The following is a 25,191-nucleotide window of genomic DNA, read 5'->3' as shown; positions in this document are numbered from 1 at the left end:
ATTAAAGGATAATGGCTTTGACCCTGACTCACCCCATCAGTGTACTTACTGTAAACAGCAAGTGGTAATATTTTGTTCATCCAGTGTACGTGTAAGCCTATATGAATTTGCTTGCTTTAGATGTGATGATAGATTTTAGTTTCCTCACATTCCTCGCTTGCTGTGATGCAATGCTGCCCTCTAGCGGACAGAAAGAGGTAATTTTGGGTCAAATTACAGCAAGGCAGTAGAGAAAATTTTTTTTTCCCTGCATCATCGTGGTGCATGTTATATTGAGCACCTTCGACTTTTGATGTGTGTGTCTGTGTAGGTGTGTAATGTTATATGCAAAATACAACACTATATTGCCAGTCATATGTTATGGTCACTGCAACATAATAGTGTCATCTTGGGATCAGTGTGTCAATTAAGATTAATTTATGGGCGGGAACAGGTGTGTTGCCAGGAAGTCTACAAAATTACCTGCCGTTAGTCACTTTGTCCCAGTGTTTTGGTGCACAAAGAGAAACTCGTACTGGAGATGCATTTGAAACAAAAAGTATACTGTTACGGTGTCCTTCTCATTTACACCATCACAACAATAACCCTGATTTCAGTAGGCTGGTGTGAACCTGCTGTTAATTCCTCACAACCAAACTCAACCTCAAACGCCGCAGATCTCCATAATGATAGCAAGGGCCGGGTCGCTTTGACTACAAAACCGCTCATTCATCCTTCCCACCGGACAGCCAGGAGACGGCATCACCTCGAACTGAAGCAAGACGTGGCGAGAAAAGCCCAAAACCTCCAGAATCAGGACAGCAGTGACGGATCCCAGCCAAAAAGTTTTGGTGGTCGACCTAATCCGCACAGATTCACACCGAGAATGAAGCCCTCCAGCGACAAAAGCTTCACAACCCGGGGCAGAGACAAACCCCAAGAGGAAGAGGGGGCTCACCCTTCCTTCAAGCTTCGAAATGAATTCTGCAGTGAGGGGGAAATTAAAAATGTCATCAGTGGCAAGTTCTACATCGCAGGCCAACTGGCGGCGAGCGCCTCCAGTGGGGGCTACCAGTCAGATTCAGCTGTCTCAGGTAAGCCAGCTCACACTGATGGCAAGTTGCAGAATTCCCTCCATAAATTATGTTTGCAGGTGGAAATGACTGACAATATAGGATTATATTTTGGCATAAATGGGGTGAATGACACAAAGCTCATTATTGGGCATTCAAAGCATGATGCAATATTTTGAGGTGATGCAGACATAATACAAATGTGCTTCAAGAATTACAGCTGACAGTATTTTGCCATGATACAATAGTTATAAACTAGGGCTGGGCCATATGGACAAAATCAAATATCACAATATTTTTTGACGGATACCTCAATATTGACACCACAGGGATGACTACTGGTGCTTTCATAAGGTATTTCCATACAAGAGTTTTGAAAAAGTTCAGAAAACTGCATCCCTTTACTGTCATGCAGCCTTTTAAACCAGGAAAAGACAAAACTTATGGCATATAAACATATGCCAATATTGTGATATCTAAAATCCCAGACGATATCTTGTCTCAGATCACAATATCATTATAATATTGATATATTGCTCAAGTCTTTTATACACTTGCCCTAGCTCTCTGTGCCTCAGTGTCCATCCTTCAAACACCACGTCTGCACAAAAAATCCTCTCCATTGTGAATTCTGAGGCTTTTTGGCTTTGTTTGCCAGGCCAGTCCCAGGGTGGCCAGGTGAGGGTCAAAGGTCAGCCAGGTCACAGCCCAGAGGAGAGCTGGCAGAGGCTGGAGCCTGAGGTGGAGTGTGGAGACGACGCCATGACCCTCACTGTCAGGAGGAGACGAGCTGCACAGCTCCTGCTGGACCGAGGTGAGGGTTTTTACGCTTCCTGCTTGCAGATTTAGTCGGTGATTTGCAAAGCCCCCATTGTGCACTTAATGTCTCGGATAGAGGAATAATCCTCAGAATTTGAGGAGGTAAGGGAGATGGTGGTGAAATGGCAAAACCCAGTTTCCAGGATGACATGAAGGCTGGATATATTTATGTGGAGTCAGATAATTTATTCTGTAAATTTTTTATTGATTTTTTTTTTTAAGTAGTTTTTTTTTTTTCCATGAGTGAAAAATAAAGACTTTGTACTGTTGTCCCTCTCTGTATCTCAGTGAACACGTCATCCCTGCCCCTGTCCCAGCTGCCGTCTGAGTGCGGCTACTCTGTCAAGACAACGTGGAGAGACCTGCGTCTTGTGGCCCCATATGATGCCTGCCATGTCACGCAAGAGGTATGGGAACCACAGAGGATATTCCAGTCAGTGAGACCACAGTGCTGATTACAATTTTTTTTTTTTTTTTTTTACTGCTGATTCCAAGATGTATGCTTTATTTGCCAAGACCAATGGTGAACCAATCTGCTACACCCAAGATTACTGACTTTGGATCAATAGAAGGAAATGTTTTGTTGTAGCCTACAATCAGCTTTAATCAGTGGAAAACCGGGTCACATTTCTCATTTCTGACATGCTAAACCTCACTCTTGGTGTTGGATTTTGTTATTTGTGGAAAGTCTGATAAAATGCCCTAGTTGAGCTTGGTATTGGCTCCGTATCGGATACCAGTGTTTATGTATCTTTTACTCCAGCCCTACTCAAGCATTCTTGCAGATCTGTATCTATACACTGATAACTGTACAATACACTAAGCACAATGCTTCATTGGAGTAAACTGAGTCACAAATGAGTCACACACTTCTGGAAAGAATTACTCAGTGCTCTGCTATTCAATGTGACAGAGTAGCCACTGAATCCGAAAGTCCTTTATTTATTCTTGTATATTATGAAAAGCCCTTTCTAATTTTATTTTATACAAATTGGTATTTTTAATAGTTAGCTACACAAAGAAGCTCTTTCATATCAGTTTCATAACTGTAGCTTTTCTCTTTATTTTACTTTAACAGTGCCAGCCACATTGAGTATGTGGTTACCCAATGAGCAAATAAAGCTGTATTTCTCAGTCCTTGAAAAGTTGATTTTTATGGATGTCAATGTTTGGTCCAAACATCTTGTTTTTCAGGGTGGCAGTTACATGTTGCCTCTACTGTGGGGAGGGACACCAGTGAAGATGTCCTGCCCAGTCTCCCAGTTTCAGCCTCAGACCTTGGGCCTGTCCTCTCTCTGCTGCTCCCCGTATGGTCTGACTGTCTCACTGCAGGGACAGTCAGCCTCAGAGGAGCTGAAGGTGAAAGGTAAACATCTACACTCAAAGTCAGTGGTCCTTCTAGTCCTCTAGAATAAGAAAACACCAGTCTAAGTCTGTTGCATGAAAATAAGTTACTTTATCTCTATGGTTTTTCTGACTTATATATAGTGGTAATTTTTTCTGATATGCTGCAGTGAGAGGAGAATGGACCCCCCTGGTATTGCTGGCTGAGCAGTGTGGCTACACTTTACAAAAACAAGCTGGAGAGCTGCTGATAGCTGCTCCATTCATCACGTGTGGCATCACAGTGAAGGTGCGTTTCATACAAGTTACTGTAGATGAGACCAGTCTAAGCACTACATGCTGTTATAAATCATTAAAATTGCATTCTCAGGAAGGAAAAGGTGAAATAAATAAGGCCTTTACTGCCCTGTAGCACAAAATTACCATAATATATCTGTGGGATGTTGAAAGGGGTTTTGATTAGTGTCAGTGACTTAGCAGTGAACTTCACACACTACTGAAAATGCTGGCTTTTGAAACTTACCGTCCAGCCCATACTCTGATTGGAAATTTTAAAAAACTGACAGTATGCTACAGTTTTAGGACACTCCCAGTCCTCCTGCCATCCTCCATTTCAACTGGTCACAAATGGTGCAAACAGCATCACAAAAGGCTACAAAGGCTGAAAAGTCTCACTCTCAAACCCAAAAAAGTAAATAACTTGGGAACATTTGTTCCTGCATTATTTTGCATGGCGACTTCTCACTAGATGTTTCAATTAGACCTTTTGGTGTTATGGCAGCCTCACTGTTTTTGTGAAACAGAGGACTCTGTAGCTCAAGTCATGGAGGTGTAGCAGGTTTTCTGATGTTGCGTGTCCTACTGGTACTGCAGAGGCACTCAATAGCTAAATAATACATTATGCATTTTTTTTTTATCCAGCTTCACAAAGAAACCTCTGTTCTTTTCCAGAATGAGAAATACACACTTTCTCTTCAGATAGGAAAGAAGGTAGTCACACTGGCCTGTCCTGTCTCTCCCCTTGAAGAGTTGCCACAAACCCATCAGTCTGTGGTCAGTGGTTCCCATCATCCAACCAGAGGCCGGGGGGAGGCCATTCCAGAAACTGTGCAGCCTTTTCCATGGGCTCCACCTTTCTACCTCGCCCCACTTGACTACCCCCATCCTACATTTCCTCAGAGGTATCCTAGTCCTGGTGCGCATGATGCATATAACCCTTCTCCTCCTCCATCTTTGCCTCCAAGTCCTACAACTCGCCGTCAGCCCCTTCCGTCCGTTGGTTCCAGCTTTGACTCTCAGCGAGTCTACCAGGACTACCAATCCTACCAAATCCTGCCTCCTAGTGAGTCATACGAGGGCCTCAGTGTCCACAGTCCCTCTCTGCCATCCATGGATAAAATGGAAGAGTCCTACACATCATATCCAGATCTGCGACAAAAGCAAACATCTTCTATTTCAAGTCATTTAGTAAGCCGCATCGCTTCCCGTTCTCCCTCATCTGCTACAGACTTTCCAGCTCAAACCAAATCGCCTTCTCAGCCCCCAAGTCACGCCTTTAATCCATTTTACCACTACTACCATCATCCCAAAATCCCTTTGCCTGACCCATCTCAAGACCCAGATCCAGGTCCCAAGGTTGTAACCTCTGAAAGCTATCCTGCAGAACAGCCGGACCCTGCTTCTCGTAAACCTGGATTTCCAGATTTCCAGCCATACTATATCCACCAGCCAAAGGTTTCTGGAAATGCTAACTTGGCCCAGGCTACCTCTCATCCTTCCACCCTTCCAGTCACAAGTCCTGAATTGCACCACAGAGACCCTGCACCTCATGTACCCTATAATCCACAGCCCTATCCGTACCACTACTTCTACCACCTCCCACAAATCTTTGCTGAGGAGGCCAAAAGGTTGTCCCTTCACGATCATACCACTGCTACCACTACAAGTTTGCCCAGTGGTCCTCAAACCATGGAGCCTGGCACTTCTGCTCACCCCCTTCCTGGTTTACCGCAACTTCCATTCCACTATAGATATAGCTTCCATCCTTATCCAGGTCAGCCAAACCCAAATCATCCTGGATTGCAAGATCTGCCTAAACATATGTACAAAGACACATTTGGACCATCTGCACCTGACGGTCCAGGTAAACCACAGCTACAACCAAATGTACTTTTGACTAAGGATGAAAATGTGAAAACATTGGTAGAGGATAAGAAACTCTCTGCACCTGTAGTTCATGGAGCCCAACCTCCCCTCCCACTGAATTTTGGCTCCTTTCACTACCTTTCCCAAAAACCACAGAGCAACCAGCAACATGAACCAAACCCAATTACACTTCCTCCTCCAAAACAACCCTCCTCCCCTACACCATCAGCCATCTATAATCGTCCTCTTTATCCACACTACTACCACCCATACTATTATATGTACTATGGACTTGAGAGATTACCTAGCACTGATGATGATGCTTCTTCATCCAGAAAAGCTCTGGAACCTTCTCTTCAAGCTTCTGCCTCTCCAACTGTAGAATCACCACAGCATCCGGCCTATTTCTCACACCCTACCCCTATTCCCAGTCACAGACCTCAAACCACTACGTCACCCACAGAATCACTATATAATCTCCAAAATGGCCCTTTCCATCCTTACTACAATTATTACCAATACTACTTCCAGCCTGCAGCGTCCATTGACAACCAGGAACCACCGTCTGCAGGTAGCATGCAGTCTGAGAAGGGATCAAAATCAGAATCTCGGCTGTCTTCGGAGTCTACTTACATAAGAACCGATTCCTTTGAACATGCAGCAGAGGAGGCATATCCCAGCATGCCTCAGCTACATCACAACCCTGTTCAGATGCCCTCATCCCACCACATCTCTCAGCAACATCCATATGATCAAGTTCAACTGACAAACGGTGAAGAAGCAGAAGAGAGGCCAGATAATGAAATGAGAGGTACACAGCAACTGTAGAACTTCTTTTCTTTTAGCTTTTGACATCGAACTTGTTCAGTCTATCATTATTTTATTTGCATGTTTGAACTCTGGTTCTTGTCAGTTTCGCCACTCTGAGTGAGTTAACAATATTGTGACAAAACACTGACTGTTTTTGGCTGCAGTGTTGCTGTCTACATGACAAATCACCACAAGAGGGCAGAATGTTGTTTTATAGCCAGGATGAGGGTCTGGTATTATTGGTTGTACTCAGTTGCCTTTACTGTGTGTGTTAGTGTGTGTTTAGTTTTCAGTTATGTTGCATTGTACTGGATACAACTATATCAAGTATATTGAGCTCTGTTCTCTCTGTCCCATTTTCTTTTTCTACATTCCCCAGATCACCTCCAGGCCATATCACACACACCCTCTGCCTCACCCTGTGGTCTTGGTCCTGTGTCAAATGTTGACTGCAGCAGCTTATTGAGCTGCTGTTCTTACCCGGTGAATGGTGAGACTCTCCCAAACCAATCTTGTCAACACGTGTTTGCAACAGTGAGTTTAATATAAAGAAAATTAGGTGATTGATGAGCCCTCAGGCTTAGAGGCTCCGCCTAAGCCACAGTTTTCACAAACATGCTGTGGAGATAACCTTTGCTTACTATTAAGTGTTATGGTGTTGGTTAAGAGTGCATTTGTTCAAGTGAAAAAAAGAAGGAAAAAATGGCATTCTCCATGCAGCTGCTGTGTTTTGAAACAGAGTGGCATTTCTCAGGGGAGGGCAGAGATATCAGGGTATCTGTTCCACTGTGTCCAAGGTCAAAGCCACATTGCGAAGGAATGACAGTTGTGTGTCTGTGTGTGTGCTTGTGAACCTACAGAGTGTACAGCGGGGCAACACTTTGTCTTTGCGGTCCCTGACTCTGTGGTGGAGCCCACAGTAGGCCCCCCAGCCCTGCTCTCTGAGGTCAGTAATGTGTCCTGTACACCACAGAGGCTGACCTCCAACCCTGACCTTTACACTGTGCCCCTGGAAGGCTGTGGAGTACACACACATGTAAGGCATGCTCCTCCATGCAATTCCATCTAAGTTTGTTGCATCGTTTTATCACGTGTGTACTACAATATAGTGCAGCTTGTGAGGGCCATTAGAGTGTAACATGGCTGGAAGGAATGATGACGTCGCTGCAGCTTTAGTTTGAACTTGGCTGAATTCCACACTCTTGAGATGCAGTTGAACATTGTTTATTAAAACTCTTGCAGTAGTGAAGATGTTGTCTAATCTTGTCATTGTTAGATGGCTGGGCAGACAGTGGTTCACCTGTTGGACATCCATGGTAGCCAGCCTCTTCAGCAAGAACACAGTTCCATGCAGGAGGGCTTTCCTGTCAGGTATAATGTTATCCTTTATCTTGTAAATGCATTACAACAGATTCTAGTATATTTCTTTTGCTTACCTTCATTCTCTATCCATGTTTGCAGCTGTTAATGCTGTCAGACATGCTCAGTGCAGTTTGGGGCAATGAAGTCTTTTGCATTTTTTTTCTCTTGGCTGCAAACTGTGTGTTGAAACAATGTCACCGACTCCGTAAGATCACTACTGTTTTGTCATTCAAATATCAGTTTTCTCAGAATGAAAGAAAAACAGCTTTATTTCATTATCTCGCAAATTAACTTGACCATACATTTTTGAGTTTGCTGAATTGGCATTGAGTATTCATAAATCTGGGGATTTGTTTCAACCCATCGTTCAGCTTAAAGTTAAAACATGAAAACAACCAAAATCGGAGTTGAGGTTTTCAGCCATCAGCGACAATGATCCCATGTGACGATAGAATGATCACTATTGAGCTAGTTGACTGTGTCTACCCTTAGATTACTGGTGGAATGCAAGACTTCCCCAGGTTCTCCAGGTAAAGTGAAGTTACAGGTGATGGATCCATCTCCGTCTCCGCCGGTTCAGTCTACACCAGCCACTGTTACTGTCCAGCTGAGAATCGCTACAGGTGAGAAATCATCATCTCCTCGGTCATCAGTGCCAGCAATTAAATAATCCAAATCTTAGGATTTCAGGCAATTGGTAAGTATGTCTGCACTCCTGTGAAAAAGGAGGAAATAGACCTAACCTAAATATAGAAGAGAAACTCCGCAAACCCTGCTATGCAATACACTGCACTTTAATAACTCCTGAGCCTTTAGCCTCAGGCTGTCATCAGAGCATAGTAAACAATGCACCAAACAAGAATATCAGGCTATAAAATTTGTTTTTGTAAACCTGACGCTATCACATTCAGTGCCCCGATGATTCATTCTACTTTATTGGATTTTCCATTCAGATACTTAACCACTAGTCCTATTTATGTGGGCTTACCAGTGCCTGCTAAATTAGAGAATCACTTTAGAAGTAATCCAGTCAGATCTTGAGTGACATGATCTTAAAATTTGTTTGATCATAGTTGAATGATTTACCTCGTCATTTTTTTAACCTCTGCAAATTGATCATTTTTTTAAAGAGGAGGGAGAAAAAACTCATCTGGAGTTTGACAGCCCTGTCCCTGTCCCTATTTGCATAGTTACTTGGATGATGTAACTGAATGTGTGGTGGAACATTTTTAAGTCTATTACTAAAGATTTCTCATAACTCTCGACTGAATTTAAACAAAACCTTGGAATAAGTCCATCTTTATGACTGTCTGTTGAACTTTTGCAGTGTAAATTGTTTCTGACCTGGTTCAACATCTTCTTAATGTTAAGATGCCACCCTGTTCTCCTACAGATGAGTCCTTCACCAGCTACCACCCTGAGGCTCACCTGCCCCTCAGTCTTGTAAAAGGCAGACCGGTGTACCTGGAGGTGGGCCTGCTGAACCACCCAGAGCCTGACCTGGTGCTGCTGGTCCACTACTGCCTGGTCTACACTTACACTCCTTACGCCAGCTGGATGCTCATATATGATGGGTGAGTCATACCAGAGAGGTGAAAGTAATGGCATATGTTTGTGGTAAAGTGTTTATTAAGTTGTTGATTAATCTTACATGTAAAAACATTAAACATTTTAAATGCTGTTTTTTAATATCTGAAACCTGTTATCTCTATATCCTAGACAGTATATTTTTAATGGTGACTTCATGCTGGACCAGTAGGTGTGAATAAAAATTTCAGTCAATAGCACTACCATATTTTGATCAGTCAAATCAAATAAAACTGCCACTCTCTCCCTAACTGCTCTCCCATTGTTTTACATTTTTAAAAGATGCCTCACTGCAGTGTGTCCCACCCCAACAATCCATTTCAACAGGGAATGCAAAAAATGAAGAAGGCAGGAGACTCTCAAAAAGTTTCATTGACTTTACGGGTTACACACAGCCTCCAGAGGTTGGCACAAACAAGCAGTAAAGGCGTTGGGATGAGCCAGACTGGATTAACTAAAATCTGGGCTGAGTACAGTACAGTGACATTCTTGGTTTCTTGGTGACGTTGTGCTCATTCGCTCTGGGTGTCACTATAAAGAACTGAAAGCTTTGACTCATTTATTTTTTATAAGAACCGGGACTCATTTATCCCCAATTAGATTGCTAATTGATGGATCAACGGGAAGAGAGTGCCTTATGCCTGTTTGAGAAATTTGTATTTTGCATTGTTCATTTTTATTGCATTATATCAGGCTATTGACTATTAACTCTTATCTTACCATGGCACATTGTATTTACACGCAGCTTCAGTGATCTTCAGGATGCGGTGGGATATTAGCACTTATTTCACTTATTTTTTTACTTATGTATTATCTTTTATTCTCGCTGTGTTTAAATCATGTCTTAGCAGCTATTGGAGAGGTACACAAAGGCTTTTTGTTATCCTCAAAGTCCTTTTGAGAAACCCTCAATTGTAATATTCCTAAATTTGATCTGTGTGTTTTGCAGCTGTCCTAAACACGGTGACTCCCAGCTGCTTCTCCCCCCGCCCCCATCACCCTCCCACCCCCACCACATACGGAGGCTCGCCATCACCAGCTTCCTGTCTCTACCCACACAAAGTCCCTCCCGCCAGTCACATGGTGGATATTCTCACCTGGAGGACCCAGAGGTACCTCCCACTCAGCAAACAAGCTCATTCAAATGAAGGACTGCTTATGTCTTTGAAGTGACTTCTAATGCAGGGCTTTCAAGTTTAGGCTGGTGTAAAGTCAACTCTGAAGCATAAAAGCATTAATCCTAGAGGCAGAGGCCAAGTTCCAATAGGATTATGGTAGCCATCCAAACCTGTTTCTCCTTTTGTCACCTGTCTCCCCTCAGATGTACTTCATGTGCTCGACAGAGGTGTGCTCTGCAGCAGACGGCGACTGCACTGTGGGCTGCATCAGCAGTAAGTTCAACACTGTAGAAACACTTCATATAAACTGAGGAGTGTTAGTGTTTGTACTCGGGCATTAATGTAAAAGTCGAAAGTCACGGAAAAAAAAGGTGCCAACAGTAAAAGCAGAATTTGAGAATTTTTTTTTTGAAAAGTTCAATGTGGGCAAAAAGGTTAAGGATATCTCAAACTGATTGTGTTCAAGCAACATCTTTAAAGCTTTTAACACAAGTATGAAAGATATTACACTACAGGAGGATCAAATGGGTGGAAAAATGTAGCTGTAAGAAATGAACTAATTTGTCAGTTTGGATCTTTGAGACAAATCAGTCCTAAATCTTGAATGAGTATCAAAGGCCTGATCATTTCAACATGGTACACGGAGGTTCTTAATCTTATATTTTATTCATTATATTTACTTCTTTTTTCCCTTCTAGGTCCCCAAGAGTGATGTATGAGAAATTAAATACACATTCTTACACAACTGACCTTGTTCATTTTGTGAAAATAAAGACACAGATCTTGGTGAAGAACGCAAAAAGCTTCGTGATATTTATTTCTTTAACAATAAAGTTCAAATCAGCGGAATGCTACAGTCAGTAGTACAGAGTTAGTAGGCATCAAATCAGGACAAGCAATCAATAAAAGGCAAAATAAAAAGGATCTCTCAGGCACTTCCCACCCAACAAGACACTTGTTAGGTTCTCTTATTTGGTCACTGCTGAAGCTTTCTTTCTTAGGCTACAAAACAAGAACCTGAGGAAAGAGGTTGAACTATACTATAGTGTACATTAATGGCTAGCAGTTCTCTCAGTATTAAACTGGCTTTCACAGGAGAGCAGTACTCATGCCTCACAGCTGTAAAGCACTTCAGGTCAAGTGTTTACACAATCAGTGTTCAAAAGCCTCAATCCTAACTCCTTCACTTTGCAGAGTATTATTTTAAGAATAAGAGGCTCTCGACTTTATTTTGTGGTGAGTATATGTGGCCTAGCTGTGACTCACTTACACTGGACATGCAATTCCAATAAACAGCCAGTTTACAGTAAATGTAAATAACACCAAAACTCAGTGTTTCCAAATACTGGTAGATACGAGTGCAAGACATGGTATATATAACTTAATCATGTACCATCAAACTGTCAAACATATGTAGTAAGGAAAGGAGTTTTTATAAATCAATGAATAAAAACAAGCTAATATGATAGAACATGGTCTTCTGAACAGGAACATGAGTAACAGCATGGCATTGTTAATGCTGACAAGATAATAACTGGTGAGATAGGAGGTGTGTACATGGTAATTTGGGATGAAACCACTAATAATGTGAGATGTCCCCCATTTCAGCCTGTAAAAACTAATTTGACCTAATCGCAAAGTTTATGAATGACTGTAAACAGTAGACATCAATCATGTGATTAGAGAAAGGGTCCCTTTGCATGTGTGCGTGCAAATAGCATTCAACAGACTAAGCACTAAACTTAAGCTTAAGATGCTGTAATGATGACAATACATTAAGATACTAAGATAACTGGAAAATCGACAATATCCACACTCGCCGTGATGGAGGCCTCATTAAGAGGAAGTCTGCCATTTTCTTCCCTTGTGAGATTTGTCATGAAATGGATGGAGCTGCTGTCACCCTCGCAGCACTAATAGCATGTCCGTAATGATATAACGGTTTGTCAAGCCAGTACCCAAATGCTGCCTGGTTGTGGCAGTTTCGTAGCAAGATGAATAACAGCTAATTATGAGCAGCATAATTGGGGGGGACACGGACATCTCTGAAAGAGACAAATATTTGGACCTCAATGGAAGAAACAAGAACAACTTTTTCACAATAGATATACTTTTTTTTTTTTTTTTTTTTTACAAAACATAAGGCTTTTAGGATCAAATAATACCTTTTAAAAACAAGCACAATCAGTAGTTTGCATACAGAAGAACACCTGTAAACACTCATGCTGGCTTAACTAGAATTCCAGCGATGGTCACTGTTGATGGAGAACAGGGGGAGCAGGGACGAAAACAGGATTCCCTTCTTAGTACACTGTGGTGTAGTATGCAGTGATGGCCTGCTGCACTTTCTTGAGCTGTTTCAGGAGGATCACCGTGCATACCAGGGCAGTAATCTATCATGCAGACACAGAGGGAGGAAGGCAAGCAAAGCAAGAGTTAAGCAGAAAATAGGGATGGGACAAAGAGCCATGATGTGATCCAAGTGCACCACCTTCTATCACCTACGGGATTAAACCAGCCACAAAGTGTGATGTGAGAGAGAAGAAAAAGAAATGGAAGGTGAAGGTGAAGGTGCACTCCCCTGCTGCTACTGTCAATGCTACCACACACAGCCACATGAGAGTGAACAAGAATATTCTGTGAGGAATCGGACATTAAAAGAAAAAAATCCACCTTTGCATGCTCTGTTTCTGTAGTTTGGTATATTTTGTGATGAAATGCTCAAGTTTCCTTTTATGGTGTAGTCACTTCCCCTTAACCTGCTTCGATAATGATATCCTTTGTTTCCTAGAATTAGTTCTAGAGCTGCAACTAACGATTATGTTCATTATGGATTAATTTGTTGATTATTTTTTCGATTAATCAATAAGTTGTTTGGTCTATAGAGTGTCAGAATTGTGAAATAAATATAGATGTGTAGAGTGAATTCTTCTAGTTAAGAAAAAATGAGTCAGAATTCTGTAGTGAACCAGGCAGCTCCAATTACAGAAAAAATGTAGGGTGTTGTATTTCACACGCCAACGTCAGATCCGTAAAGATGCAAGCTTGTGGCTGCTATGCATTATGGTCTATTACAACTGCCAGCAAATTTCTCCAAGGAGGTACTATGATATTCTCCCTGGCTGCATCCCAAAGCGTTTTATTACTCCTACTTTCCTTCTCTCGCTTCCCTCTTTACCGCTCATCTCCTACCTGAAGTAGCTCAGGGGAGAGTAGAGGGGAGATGGGAGTGAGGGAAAGTGGAGGCCATTTGGTACAATTCATTTACAACTCCATCTTAAAACATGGATGTCTGCTACCGATGATGAGAGGAGGACATTTTGTTTTGGAATCAGAATCACAATTCTGAGAAATCGACATTTACTGTTGATATTTCAGATAAATTAAAAAAAAAAAATAAGTTGATCAGATTTCATTGTAGCTGTGCTGCAAAAATCTTGTCATGTGACATGTCATTTATATTTGGCCAACGGGAATGAGAGAATACATCACCGAAAAATAATTATAGAATGATAAAGTCCATGGTAGCTGCTAATTAACAGTAGATAAGCAGTTAAGGGTGGATTTTTACTTTAAATGGAGCAGAGGACACTCTGCATTGACATGAATATGTTAATCAGTGAAGAGAAAGAATTAAAAAAAAAAAGATGATTCCTTAAATGCCAGGAGATTGTGGAATGGAATCATGACAGCATGACAGTGATTGTGAAAAATGAAGTGTGGGAGCAGACTAAGCCACAGCCACGGGGATATTAGCTGCGGTGAGGGGAGTGAACACCACTGGGTCTTGGTCAGGGGGCAGCTGGGAGGGGGAGACCAGGCCATGCTGAGGGTACAGGTTGGAAGAAGGGGAGGAAGCCAGGATGATGTACTGAGCAGGTGAAGCGGCAGCAAGACGAATCTTTTTACTGAGGGTTGCACTGCAAATCAGAGCTATTAACTGTAGAGAAACATTACAGGTGGAAACACAGACAAAAGAAGGGAGGAGTAAATAAGGAGTTTCAAACGCAAGGGGAAGAAGAGTGTAGGATTAAAAGAGACAGGGGGAGGTAGAGCATATCATTATGACTCAGTACATGAAACAGTCGACAACAGTACATGAATAAAGAAAAGACAAAAGGAATTAATTTTATCATTTGTTTGTCTTGTTTGCTACAAGATTGCAGTCTCACTTTTCCCACCCCCAAGCCAGTTCTGCTTCCCGCGATCATCATCAATTTGCATCCTGAGTCATGTTTAGGCTGTAATAAGGTGTTAATGAAGCAGTTGCATGTTGTGTTGGATGCGGTGTAATGAGTATGTGCAGTACAGCAGGGCCTGAAATGAGCACCAACAGCTGAATGCCTCAGTCTTGTGCAGCCTTTGGTCTTTGCCTGTTCACAGACTCTCTCCCTGCTGGACACTGTGCATCCTGCGTGACTTTGAGCGAGTCAAAGCAGAGCACAACAAAGGCTCTGTATCAAACAGGCTCCTCATTATTTGACTATTTGAATTTTGTTGCACTTTATAATCTTGATCCATTGTAGGAGTTTATGTGAGCAAACTTTGAATTAATGCACAGACCCTGATAGCGCTGGAAACGGGTACAAGTGATTGACATATTTCTGTATAAAAAATATATATCAATTATTTTGTCCAATGAAAAATAATGCAGGGTAATTTGTTTACCGGCCATTGGCGATTTCAGACACTGCTTGTGTGTGTACAATAGTCTACTGTAGTGTGCAATACATTTGCCTACCAAAAGAGCTCCGGTTCCAATGAAGACGCCCATCACCAGTGGTGCTTTTCTGTCAAAGACATTTGCAATGACTCCGGGGCAATTCTATAAGGAGGCCAAGACAGGAAGAGAAATTGTAAGGGCCCAGGGACACAGGGAAATATAGGACAGCTCCATTATGTAGCTAACCAAATGTCTACAAGATATAGAAGCTCCATTTCATCTTGGCCTGCATTCACAAAGCGGCAACATGTAGGATCATTGATCTAGCAGCACTCAACGGGCTTTCATGTCTTGATTTATTCTTAGTTTGAAACATAGGTTGTTCTGGCTTGAATCAGGACCATACCCTGACTCACTGAATACAGGTAATATCAGTTATTTTAAATATACTTAAACCTTCTACTAGGGTTGTCCCGATCCGATCGTGTGATCGGAAATCGGGGCCGATCACATGACTGAAGACTCGATCGGGACTCGGACGTTATGTCCCGATCAGGTATCGGATAAATAATATATATACATATGTATATTTATTGTCAGGGTTTTCCCTGCCTTATAATTTCTTAGGCGCACCGCCTAGACGTTTTCACCGACCGCCTAGATCAAATGAACGCGGAAAGGGGAAAAAACGCACATCGACATATTCAATCTGCGGCTCCTTTAGGAATCTGTTGTTGATGCTAGCTTGGATTGTCCGGAGGGAGTTAGGCGGGCACTGGGCCATACGTCATGAAATACTGACAACGGAATTAACCAATCACTGCAGCGAATAGTTTGTGCGTGCATGCTGAGAGGATGGCTTTCAGCCGCGACATATCCGCTGTAGGCTAGGCGGAGGGGGATAGTGATGGGAATTCCGGCTCTTTTTAGAGAACCGGCTCTTTTGGCTCGGCTCACTAAAAAGAGCCGGTTCTTTTGGCTCCCAAGCGGCTCTTCAGATTTTTTTGTCGCTTAAATTAATTTATTACCAACAATAATGTAAAATTATGCACAAAATGAATTACTAATGTAAAAAAAAAAAAAAAAAAAAAAAAAAAAAAACATGTGTTATGTTTTTATTTATTTATTTATTTATATATGTTTATTATATAAATATGCCTTTATTTATTCACTCTACATAGTGCTACAAAAAATATATTATAAAATACAAAAACAAACTTTTAACTAGGCTATTTACAGTTGAATTGAATTGCTGTACACACTGCAGCAGCAGCAACAACAGTTGCAGTAGACACACTGGCATCTTCATTAATATCAGGATCAACTGCTTGTGTTTTTAGGGTGGGGGTGGACAGTTGCCATGTGCTTGTGCAGGTTGTTTGTAGAGCCGGCTCGATAAGAGATTTTTTCTTGCAGACTCTACACTCTGCCTTTCTATTGTCAATAAAATTGAAATGGGTCCAGATTATACTCCTTTTCCTGCTGTCACTCATTTTCTTAACTCCACCTTTCCAGCGCGTTCGTGTTGTCTCTCCTTGTGGCCCCTTGCTCTTTCTCTTTCGTCTCCCTCCCTCCTGTTCGTGTGTGCTGTGTGTGTGTGCTGTGTGTGTGTGTAACTGCCGGTCCGGGGTGAAGCTGCTCAGCGCAGACAGATGGCACCCACATCTTGACCAATCACATGCGGCTTTCGCAGAAAAAATAACCAATCGGCTCCCAAAAAAAAAAAAAACGGCTCCCAATCAGGAGCCGGCTCCCGTCGTTCACTTCAAAGAGCCGGCTCTTAGAGCCAGTTCGTTCGCGACCGACCCATCACTAGAGGGGGAATGTATGAATCGCCTAGCGCGAAAAACACAAGCGCTCGCAAATACCAGTGATACAATGACAACATAGCGACTTTCCAAAATATCCCCAAGTGACTTAATAACCTAACGTTAGTCAGAAACTTAATTATGTAACGTTTGTTGTGTTTGTTTTTGTGCCGATATGCCGTGCGCTGGCCGCCCATCTCTCCCTCGTTCTACTTGCTGATACAATGACAACTTAGCGACTTTCCAAACTCCCCCAAGTGACTAAACCCCCTAACGTTAATCAGAGACGGATTTGTGTAATTATTGTGTTCGTTTTTATGCTGCTATGCCGTGCGCTGGCTGCCTTCCCATCTCTCCTTCGTTCCACTTGCTGTTCGCTTCGCTTTTCACACACAAGCACCCAGCCCCCCCGCGCAGTAAGCTATCAGCTGTATACTAGTTTCCAACCGCTTGGTTTTTGTATTAATTTCTGTACTTTATTTTATTTCCTGCTACTGTTTGTGTTTGTACATATTTTGTCAGTATCTTAGATCTTGCCATTTATGTTTGTGTGTGGAGACATTTGAGAAAATAATTAAAAATAATTAAATTATAAAATGTTAATCTAATGTCCAAATAAATCGGTTAATCAATATCTGCGTTTGCCAATTAACTGCCTTTTATCAAAATGCAGTTTGTTAAACACTTAAATTGTTATACTAGCTTCTTCATTTGTCTCAAAGAGTGCATTTCATTTCCATATTGACCTATCTGGAACCGCGGTTGTTTCTTGGCAATCATTAATAACATATCATTTCCTGGTTTTATAGAAGTATCGGATCGGGACTCGGTATCGGCAGATACTCAAAATCAAATGACTCGGACTCGGACTCGGGGGCAAAAAAACGTGATCGGGACATCCCTACCTTCTACATTGTACCATCAGCATGACTACTTACAGGCATGGCAATGTGCTCCAGGATGCCATCTGGCTTGGGGCAAGTCTTCTTAGCAATCTCCAACACCACCACACCAGTCACTCCACAGCAGTGGAGCTATAGAACAGAAAGAATAGGGATTAATAATTGATAATCAATAATTGAATTTGAAATGTCACATTATGACAATAATAAACTGTATGTAAATAGTCTAGAAGCAGAGTTCACTTGATACAAATATCACAATAATAAGCAGTATTTTTTCCTGTTCATTTCACATTGCTATTTGTTGATAATGTTCCCACCTCTTACCATTTTATGAATAGACAATATTCTCTATTCAGTATAATTGTAACTGTTTAAAGTAAAATTGTGCATTTCATGAAAGTAGAAGGTGATGATCAGAGGTTGTGTTTACCCTATCGTGGATGAACGTGAGAGTGATGGCGATGACTGGGTCTCCATTTTTGATGTACAGAGCGTACATACTGGTGTAGAACTCTGCAAAGTGTTGCCCGACCTAAACAGTGAAATTAGATTAGATTAGATAGACAAATCTGATTTTTTTTTTTTGTCCATTTCATATAACAACTTTTCATAAATGACTGGAGTACAGTCTTCTGATGCTTCTGTGTTTTTTTGTTTTTTTTTAATAATTCTTCCGATTTGCTCTGAGGCTTCCCACCTTCCTCTTTTCCATGTTATCTTACCTCATCACTGTTGGAGTAGGCCAGCACTCCAACTACAATTTCAGCTGAAGCCAGAAACGCCAGGAGACCAGAGAACTGTAAAGAAAAGGTAGGCATACCAAGAAAGACATACAAATCAAATAGGTAAAACATCTGAACAACTCACAGCAACAAGTTAACATTTAACACTCGAGCGCCGTTTCGCACAAACACCATCTAAACCTCTGATGATGCAACAATTTGTGCTGTTTTCTTTATCCTGTAGGATGACATCTTAAATATTCAATTCACTTGATAAAAAACATTCCACACATTGTGACATTTTAGATTTTAAAGCCTTGAGCATTTAGCTCTGAGAAATGTTGGAGGCAAAGTTCATTCTGAAATGCAGTTACCGGGGAAATGTAATCTATTCACTTCACAGTCCACTGAAGCATTTAACGGCTAAAACTACCTTTGACTCATAGTGCAATAATTAACGGCACACAGAGAGAAATTTTCTGACATGCTCAGGATGATACACCTCATAAATCATGAATTGGGGGAGTGGGTGAAGGCTGTTTCTTGGAACATGACTATGGGTCATAATGGCTAAGATTTTATTCCCTTTGTTAGTGCCTGGGGCTGCCTGAAACCATCTCATATTCACCTGGCTGTCTAGTTGTGCAAAAAAAAATAATGGGATTTGCTAATGGGCAGGTGATGGATGTTTTGAGGTCATCTCTAAGCTCAGTCATGTGGAGGAAAACTAAGGAGAGGCAAATGGCAGTTTCACAGTTTATTCCTTCTGCAGGTTGGGAGCCAAGAAAAGGAAGTGAAAAGAGGTGTATACTGTGGACACTAAGAAAAATATGAGCCCGGAATCAATTATTTCTTCGAGGCTAGCAGGTCAGTGCTATCTAGAAGACAAGGACAACTGCACGTGTTGGCCCACAGTTCTCAGAGAGTATACGCAAGGTTACTGTGGTGCTTGTAAATAAGTCAACTAAATATGAAGCACTCCCAGCAACACTAACCCTATAATGCAAGAGATCTGCAGAAGATGCAATTAATCTTAAGTTATGCTCTTAGTGTGTCAGGTACATACGGACAGGTCAAAAGCTAAAATTATTATTCCAGTATAACACAAGAGTTGTTAGCATATGAGTGGCTGTTTATAGTGTGTGTTGATCATTTTTCCTTTTTCTATGCAGTTCCACCTCCACAGTCAGGTGGAATGAGGTGTGCAGGAGTTGCTATGTGTTACTGAGCAAAATGCTTTGGACGACGTTAGATTTCTGCAGATCAAGTGCTGTTTTAGTCCATGATTTTGAACGGGACAATTCAGCGCGCTAACTTGAATTCACCTGCATGGTGTGTGGCACAGGATGGGTGGTGAAAGGGATTCTGAAAGTTGAGGCCAACTACAGTTATTACACTTCACAAAAATCTTTCACCACAGCAGTGTCATATCCTGTTACTCGCTTTCTCCACCTTGGGTCTCCATGCTACGTAACTCTAAAGTAATGACTCTGGACCTTACCACACAACAACTGAGCCGAAACTATCTCCAGCCCCTTGAGGGTTTAGAGTTGTAGCAGGAAATTACAATTAAACTAAGAAACAGGAAGGAAAGAATGAAGGATATATATATATATAAAGGATATATTTTAAATGGGTGCTGAGAACATCCACAGGCAATCTAACAACATTAGTCATTTCATTGTGCAACAATTTTAAGCCCATTTCTTAAGATTCCTATGCCCACTGATTGTTTCTCATCACATACTAGACTTTTCCTTGGTGCACATGAGAGCATAGAGCTTGTTCCCTAGCAGAGATGCAAAATTGGCATAAGTGTGTGTTGAGTGCCAAATAAAGTCAAAGGTACAGACTGCTGTGGATCTAAACAGCTGACTAGAGGTACAGTTATGAGTAAAAATGATCACTGTGCGTTCCACAACCTCTCCTCACAGCCATTATTTTTCTACCAGTGGATTGTGGATACTGCTGAGCAGACCGAATTTTTGTGGATACAAAGTAAGAGTTTGGTGTCTGCAGGTTTTCCAAAGTAGCATTTAAACCTCATTACTGGCATTTCTACTGTGTTGAATTGAGTTAAACACCAACTGAATACCAATTAGTAAAAAAAAAAAAAAATACACAGGAAATCTGGTTTGATTTCTCAGAAGAGAAGTATGACTCAGAGGGATTCATTTTAATGATGCAACACTGTTCAATTCCTACTAAAAATCCTTAATCTGCATTGTTTAAATGCAACATTTAAGACCTTTTAAGACCTTGAATTTGTATAATTTCGAACTAAGGCATTCACCCTTTTAAGGACTTAAGACACTCGGTGGTGGCACCTAAAAAGAAAAAAGTATTTTAAAAAAAAAGTATGAAAGCTTTTCAAGTGAGGAAGAAGAAATGCATTGGAAAATTACCAAGACACAATATGCACAGCCATCCAACATGGTCAGATTTGATATAACTGTGTCATACTGAAACAGTACACTGCAAAAACTCAAGATCTTACCAAGATTATTTGTCTTATTTCAAGTCAAAAATGTCTTATTACTAGTCAAAATATCTCATTACACTTAAAATAAGACATGATCACCTCAGAAGTAACTTGTTTTTAGACAAATGTCTCTTGTTTCAAGTGAAAATTTGCTTGAAACAAGTGAAAATTAGCTTGTTTCATTGGCAAAATTTGTTTCTTGTTTCAAGCTAATTTTCACTTATTTCAAGTGAATTTTGACTTTTTCCACTGGCAAATTTTGCCAATGAAACAAGCAAAATTTTCACTTGTTTCAAGTGAATTTTCACTTGAAACAAGAGACAATTGTCTAAAAACAATTTACTTCTGAGGTGATCATGTCTTATTTTAAGTGTAATGAGATATTTTGACTAGAAATAAGACATTTTTGACTTGAAATAAGACAAATAATCTTGGTAAGATTTTGCATTTTTGCAGTGTAATCTCAACTTCTGATCTGTACCCATATGTCTGACACATTAAGAGCTGAACATTAGAGTAACGGCATCTTTTATGTATTTGTTGCATTACCATTACAGGATTATGTAGGATTAAGCAAATTCTTATTTCCTGAGTTGTCTTTGACAGGATTTTTGATAGTTTCATTGTTGAATCATTTGAGTGGTGCCTAAGTTGTGTTTTGCTCTGTCTGCTTGCAGTCAGGTTTCATGTTTCAGTCTTTTGAGTTTCCGCATTCCAGGAGCGTTGAATTCACCTATGTCCCTATCCTTGCTCCACTCGCACCTTTCAGTCACAGCTACATATCGCGTAGCCTTACAAACATACCAGTATATCTTTTCAACTCATTGATGCTTGAGCCTCTGACTGATCTGTTATATGTGGATGCTGATGGGAGCACAGCAGGATCATCAAGTAGGCAATACCTCTGGTAAGTGCAGGTGAAGACGGGTTGTATGTATTTAGGCTCTTATTCAGATCGTGTTTATCTCAAAACAAGTGAAAAAATCTTACAGCGGGATGGGATAATCCCAATTGGGTTTCAACATATTTATTCTTATTAATCCCACTTGTTTTTACACTAAAAACAAGTGGGATCATTTCATCCCTTTGTCAGAGAATCTCTCACATGTTTTCAGAAAAACAAGATTTTTTTTTAACATGTAATATGAGACTAAATGGCTCGTGTATGATTTCTTGCAGCGTGCTACAGGAACAACTTCTCTCACCACTTGAAGAGCACATCTGTTCTCATTGCAGGCGCCGTAGTCCCCAAAGGCAACCACAAGTAGCATCACTGAACCGAGAGTGATCAGCACTGTCACACCTGATGGAGGGAGAGGCACGCACGCACACACACACACACACACACACACACACACACACACACACACACACACACACACACACACACACACACAAAGAGGGAGAGAGCGAAAGAGAGAGAGAAGAATCTTGTGTTAATAGTCTTGAGTCTATATTGAAAGCACAGAAATCTTTTCTCTGGAGAGTATTGATTGATAATGTTGTATAAAAGAGGGACTCACCAATAACAAATGCACTTGAGTTGAGGGCCTCAATTTCAAAGATGCCTCTTGTATCATTGCTGAATCTCAGCCACAGGCCAAGTCCCAGAAAGGCCAACCCCACCACCTGAACAACAGGAAATAAAACCACACTGTTTCTGTACTTGGTAACACAGCCAAAGATGTGGTGTTTCTGGAGTGTATACACATTTCAGAGTCAGACGACCTTCTTAAGACTGATTTTAAGGATTTTTAAGACTTTGGGACAAATCATCCTCTTCTTGTTCAAAAAGGTATTATAGGTAGGTAATAAATATGTAGTTTAGTGCAGAGGTAAATATTAGTAGGATTATTGTAGATTACTGACTAGATGAACTATGGATTTTCTCAGTATTACAAGTGCCCCTTTGATGGTACTGCAGTTAACCTACCCATTACTTTTTTGTATAGAACATTTAAGTACAAGGATTTTCTAGGATTTGTGGGATTTGCTGGCTCTGCTGTGAAAGAACTTGATTAATTCTGACTAAAAGACAGATGGACAACTGAAATTGCATACCATGTTATGCTGGAATTAAGACCTAATAAACTAAAGTTTTATGCCTATTTAATGATTTCTATGGCCTAATATTTGTAGAACTGAATTTCAGACATTTTAAAGCTTTCTACTCGACCTGCAGACACTCTAGTTTGCAGTGAAATCTGAAGATGAACTGAGAAAAATGCGATGTAGATCGTGCCACTTGGCATGCAGTTGAACAGACACGTCGCATGCCAACATTTTACATATGAGGACAAAGTGCAGTAAATAGACCGGCAGACAGCTATGTAAATAAGAAACAAGACCCTGAATGTCTAGCAAGAGGAATTCCTTTCAAAGAGCAAAAACCCCAAGGAGATGCAACACTAAACAAGACAACAAACACTGGGAAATATTGAATGGGTTAAAACCTAGTAAATCTACAATAAGCAATGGATATTATACCCAGATAAGAGATTACTGATTTTCGATCTTGTTGAATGTATTAGCCCAGTGGTTTTCAAAGTGCGGTCCAGGGACCTCCAGGGGCCTTCAAGGGGCTTCCATGAGGTCCTCCGCAAAATGAGTAAAAGTTTAATTTCCCTTTAATTTAATACAAATCACTAGAAATTGATATGATACCAAAAAATGATTACATGAAAAGAGTGTTTTAATGTATTTATAAGTTCAATTAAATATGACATTTAAACAGTGTAATGACACAAAACAAAATATCTTTTCATATAAGGGCCCCATATCATTGTTTTTCACAAATAAGAGTCATGATGACAGGAAACTGAAGGTTAACTACAATCTGTCTTGATACCAGGAAACCGGTTTCGGTAGGTGCAAAACAATATCGGCATCCAGCCCTCATCAGGGTGAAACACAAGTAACAGGAGCTGAAACGAAACCTACGAGTGTAAACTGTAATCAGAGCATCGCCTAGGGCCCTCGGCACATGTGTTGCGCACAGCAAAGTTCACCAATGTGACATCCCTGACGTTTTAGAGAGCCAAATGAACTACACTGAAACACCTTTTTCTTGGATTTACTGGGACAATTTTTTTTTCTTTTACATGTGATCTTCCACAGACATAAGTTATTAAATTACACCGTCACAAGAAGAGGGGTGATGTGATGCCACCGCATGACTGAATGGTCTTCAAATACCTCAGGCAAACCAAATATCCACATCTAAATGCACATTTTATGATACAGTGTTTGTTAAAAACACTCACCGCAAAGATGATGTTGAAAACGACCAGGACATATTTGCACACCAGGCCACATCCGTCCAAGCCCATGATGACCAGCGGTTTGATCTGCTGCACACAGGAAGGTACCTAATTATTCTGGCATGTACACGTTTAACTAACACATTGCCGACGACTGGCTTTGAAGAAAACGTTCATTACCTAAAGAAAAACTGGCCATTTCAACCTCATATTACAGTGTTGAGTCAGTCGAGCAGAAATAACACAACAGCCTTGTCTTGGATACGGCGGCAATGCGTTGCACAAAACTAAATGTAGTTGAAATAAAAACCCACCTCCTACCTGTACTGGCAAATAGATACGACTGTCTTCTTTTAATTTTCCCCAGACGGCGACAGCTACAAAGCTCCGGCACACGGTACAGACAACACAATGAGTTGCAGCCGAAAAGCCCCGATAGTCAAGGTTTACGTCATGACCAACCCCTTTTTATCCCGATGAGTAATTTCATTGGCTTAGGAGTTTGATTGACACTAGGTGACACCAATAAGAAGATGGGGGGGCTTGGTGTATGCGGGGGTGGAGGTATTATTGGAGAAATGAAACTTCAGAAAGGAAGGAATACGAAAGTAAATCCGACTTGAATAACCGCATTGTTTTTTGGGTTTTTTACAATTTTTTTTCACACTATCCATGTCATGACATGAATTGCAGGTAAACACAGGTGTTACTTAGGACATTAGTAAAGGCTTCTCGTGGTGTTCACTCTGGTTCAGAAGAGGGCTCTGCTTAACTTTAACTGAACAGACCCTTAATTAATGTCATTGGTAACACCTGTGTATACCCTGCTTTTTCATGTCAAAATGGCTGCTGTGAAACGATCCACACGAACACACGCAGCCCCATTGATTGTACCGTACTGCTGCAAGCCTGCTTCATCCTCACTTGCTTTATTTATATTTTTATGTTCATGTGTATGTTATTATTTACAGTGCTGTTTCTCCTTTCCCACTTTATTGTCTTTTTATTGCTTTCCTGTTGTATTCTCATGTTTTTATTGTTTGCTTTGCTTTCATTGTTTGTTCTGGAAAGCACCCTGAGAAGAGAAGATGAACTGTAAGCAGTGGCGGTTTTT

The 25,191-nt window shown here is 41.0% G+C and overlaps 2 protein-coding genes across 6 annotated transcripts; one reads left to right on the top strand and one right to left on the bottom strand.

Annotated features, from left to right (window-relative positions):
- Positions 1–470: 470 nt before the first annotated feature.
- LOC115363898 (uncharacterized) lies at positions 471–11,047 on the top strand. Its single transcript, XM_030058235.1, has 14 exons — positions 471–1,073; positions 1,711–1,866; positions 2,160–2,278; positions 3,066–3,237; positions 3,386–3,504; positions 4,167–6,171; positions 6,550–6,660; positions 7,031–7,206; positions 7,447–7,541; positions 8,025–8,155; positions 8,926–9,106; positions 10,069–10,231; positions 10,441–10,510; positions 10,936–11,047. Exons 1-14 carry the CDS (start codon positions 521–523, stop codon positions 10,947–10,949), a joined length of 4,065 nt encoding a protein of 1,354 aa, XP_029914095.1. The 5' UTR covers positions 471–520; the 3' UTR covers positions 10,950–11,047.
- On the bottom strand, positions 11,021–24,519 carry cd9r (CD9 molecule related). 5 transcript variants are annotated; one of them, XM_030058238.1, is made up of 9 exons: positions 24,392–24,519; positions 24,081–24,167; positions 22,341–22,446; positions 22,023–22,120; positions 18,336–18,410; positions 18,044–18,145; positions 17,647–17,742; positions 14,979–15,062; positions 11,021–14,177 (listed from the first exon to the last, which is right to left on the bottom strand). In XM_030058238.1, exons 2-9 carry the CDS (start codon positions 24,144–24,146, stop codon positions 13,968–13,970), a joined length of 837 nt encoding a protein of 278 aa, XP_029914098.1. In that variant the 5' UTR covers positions 24,147–24,167; positions 24,392–24,519; the 3' UTR covers positions 11,021–13,967. The 5 variants fall into 5 exon arrangements, with proteins under 5 accessions (XP_029914098.1, XP_029914097.1, XP_029914096.1 ...); XM_030058237.1 differs by having other exon boundaries at positions 24,081–24,164; positions 24,399–24,515; XM_030058236.1 differs by having other exon boundaries at positions 24,399–24,505.
- Between the last annotated feature and the right edge of the window lie 672 nt (positions 24,520–25,191).

This window comes from Myripristis murdjan, chromosome 8 (assembly GCF_902150065.1).
Source record: "Myripristis murdjan chromosome 8, fMyrMur1.1, whole genome shotgun sequence".
Taxonomy (NCBI): Eukaryota; Metazoa; Chordata; class Actinopteri; order Holocentriformes; family Holocentridae; genus Myripristis; species Myripristis murdjan.
The sequence above is the reverse complement of the archived record's forward strand: the minus strand, read 5'-3'. Positions and strand labels throughout refer to the sequence as shown.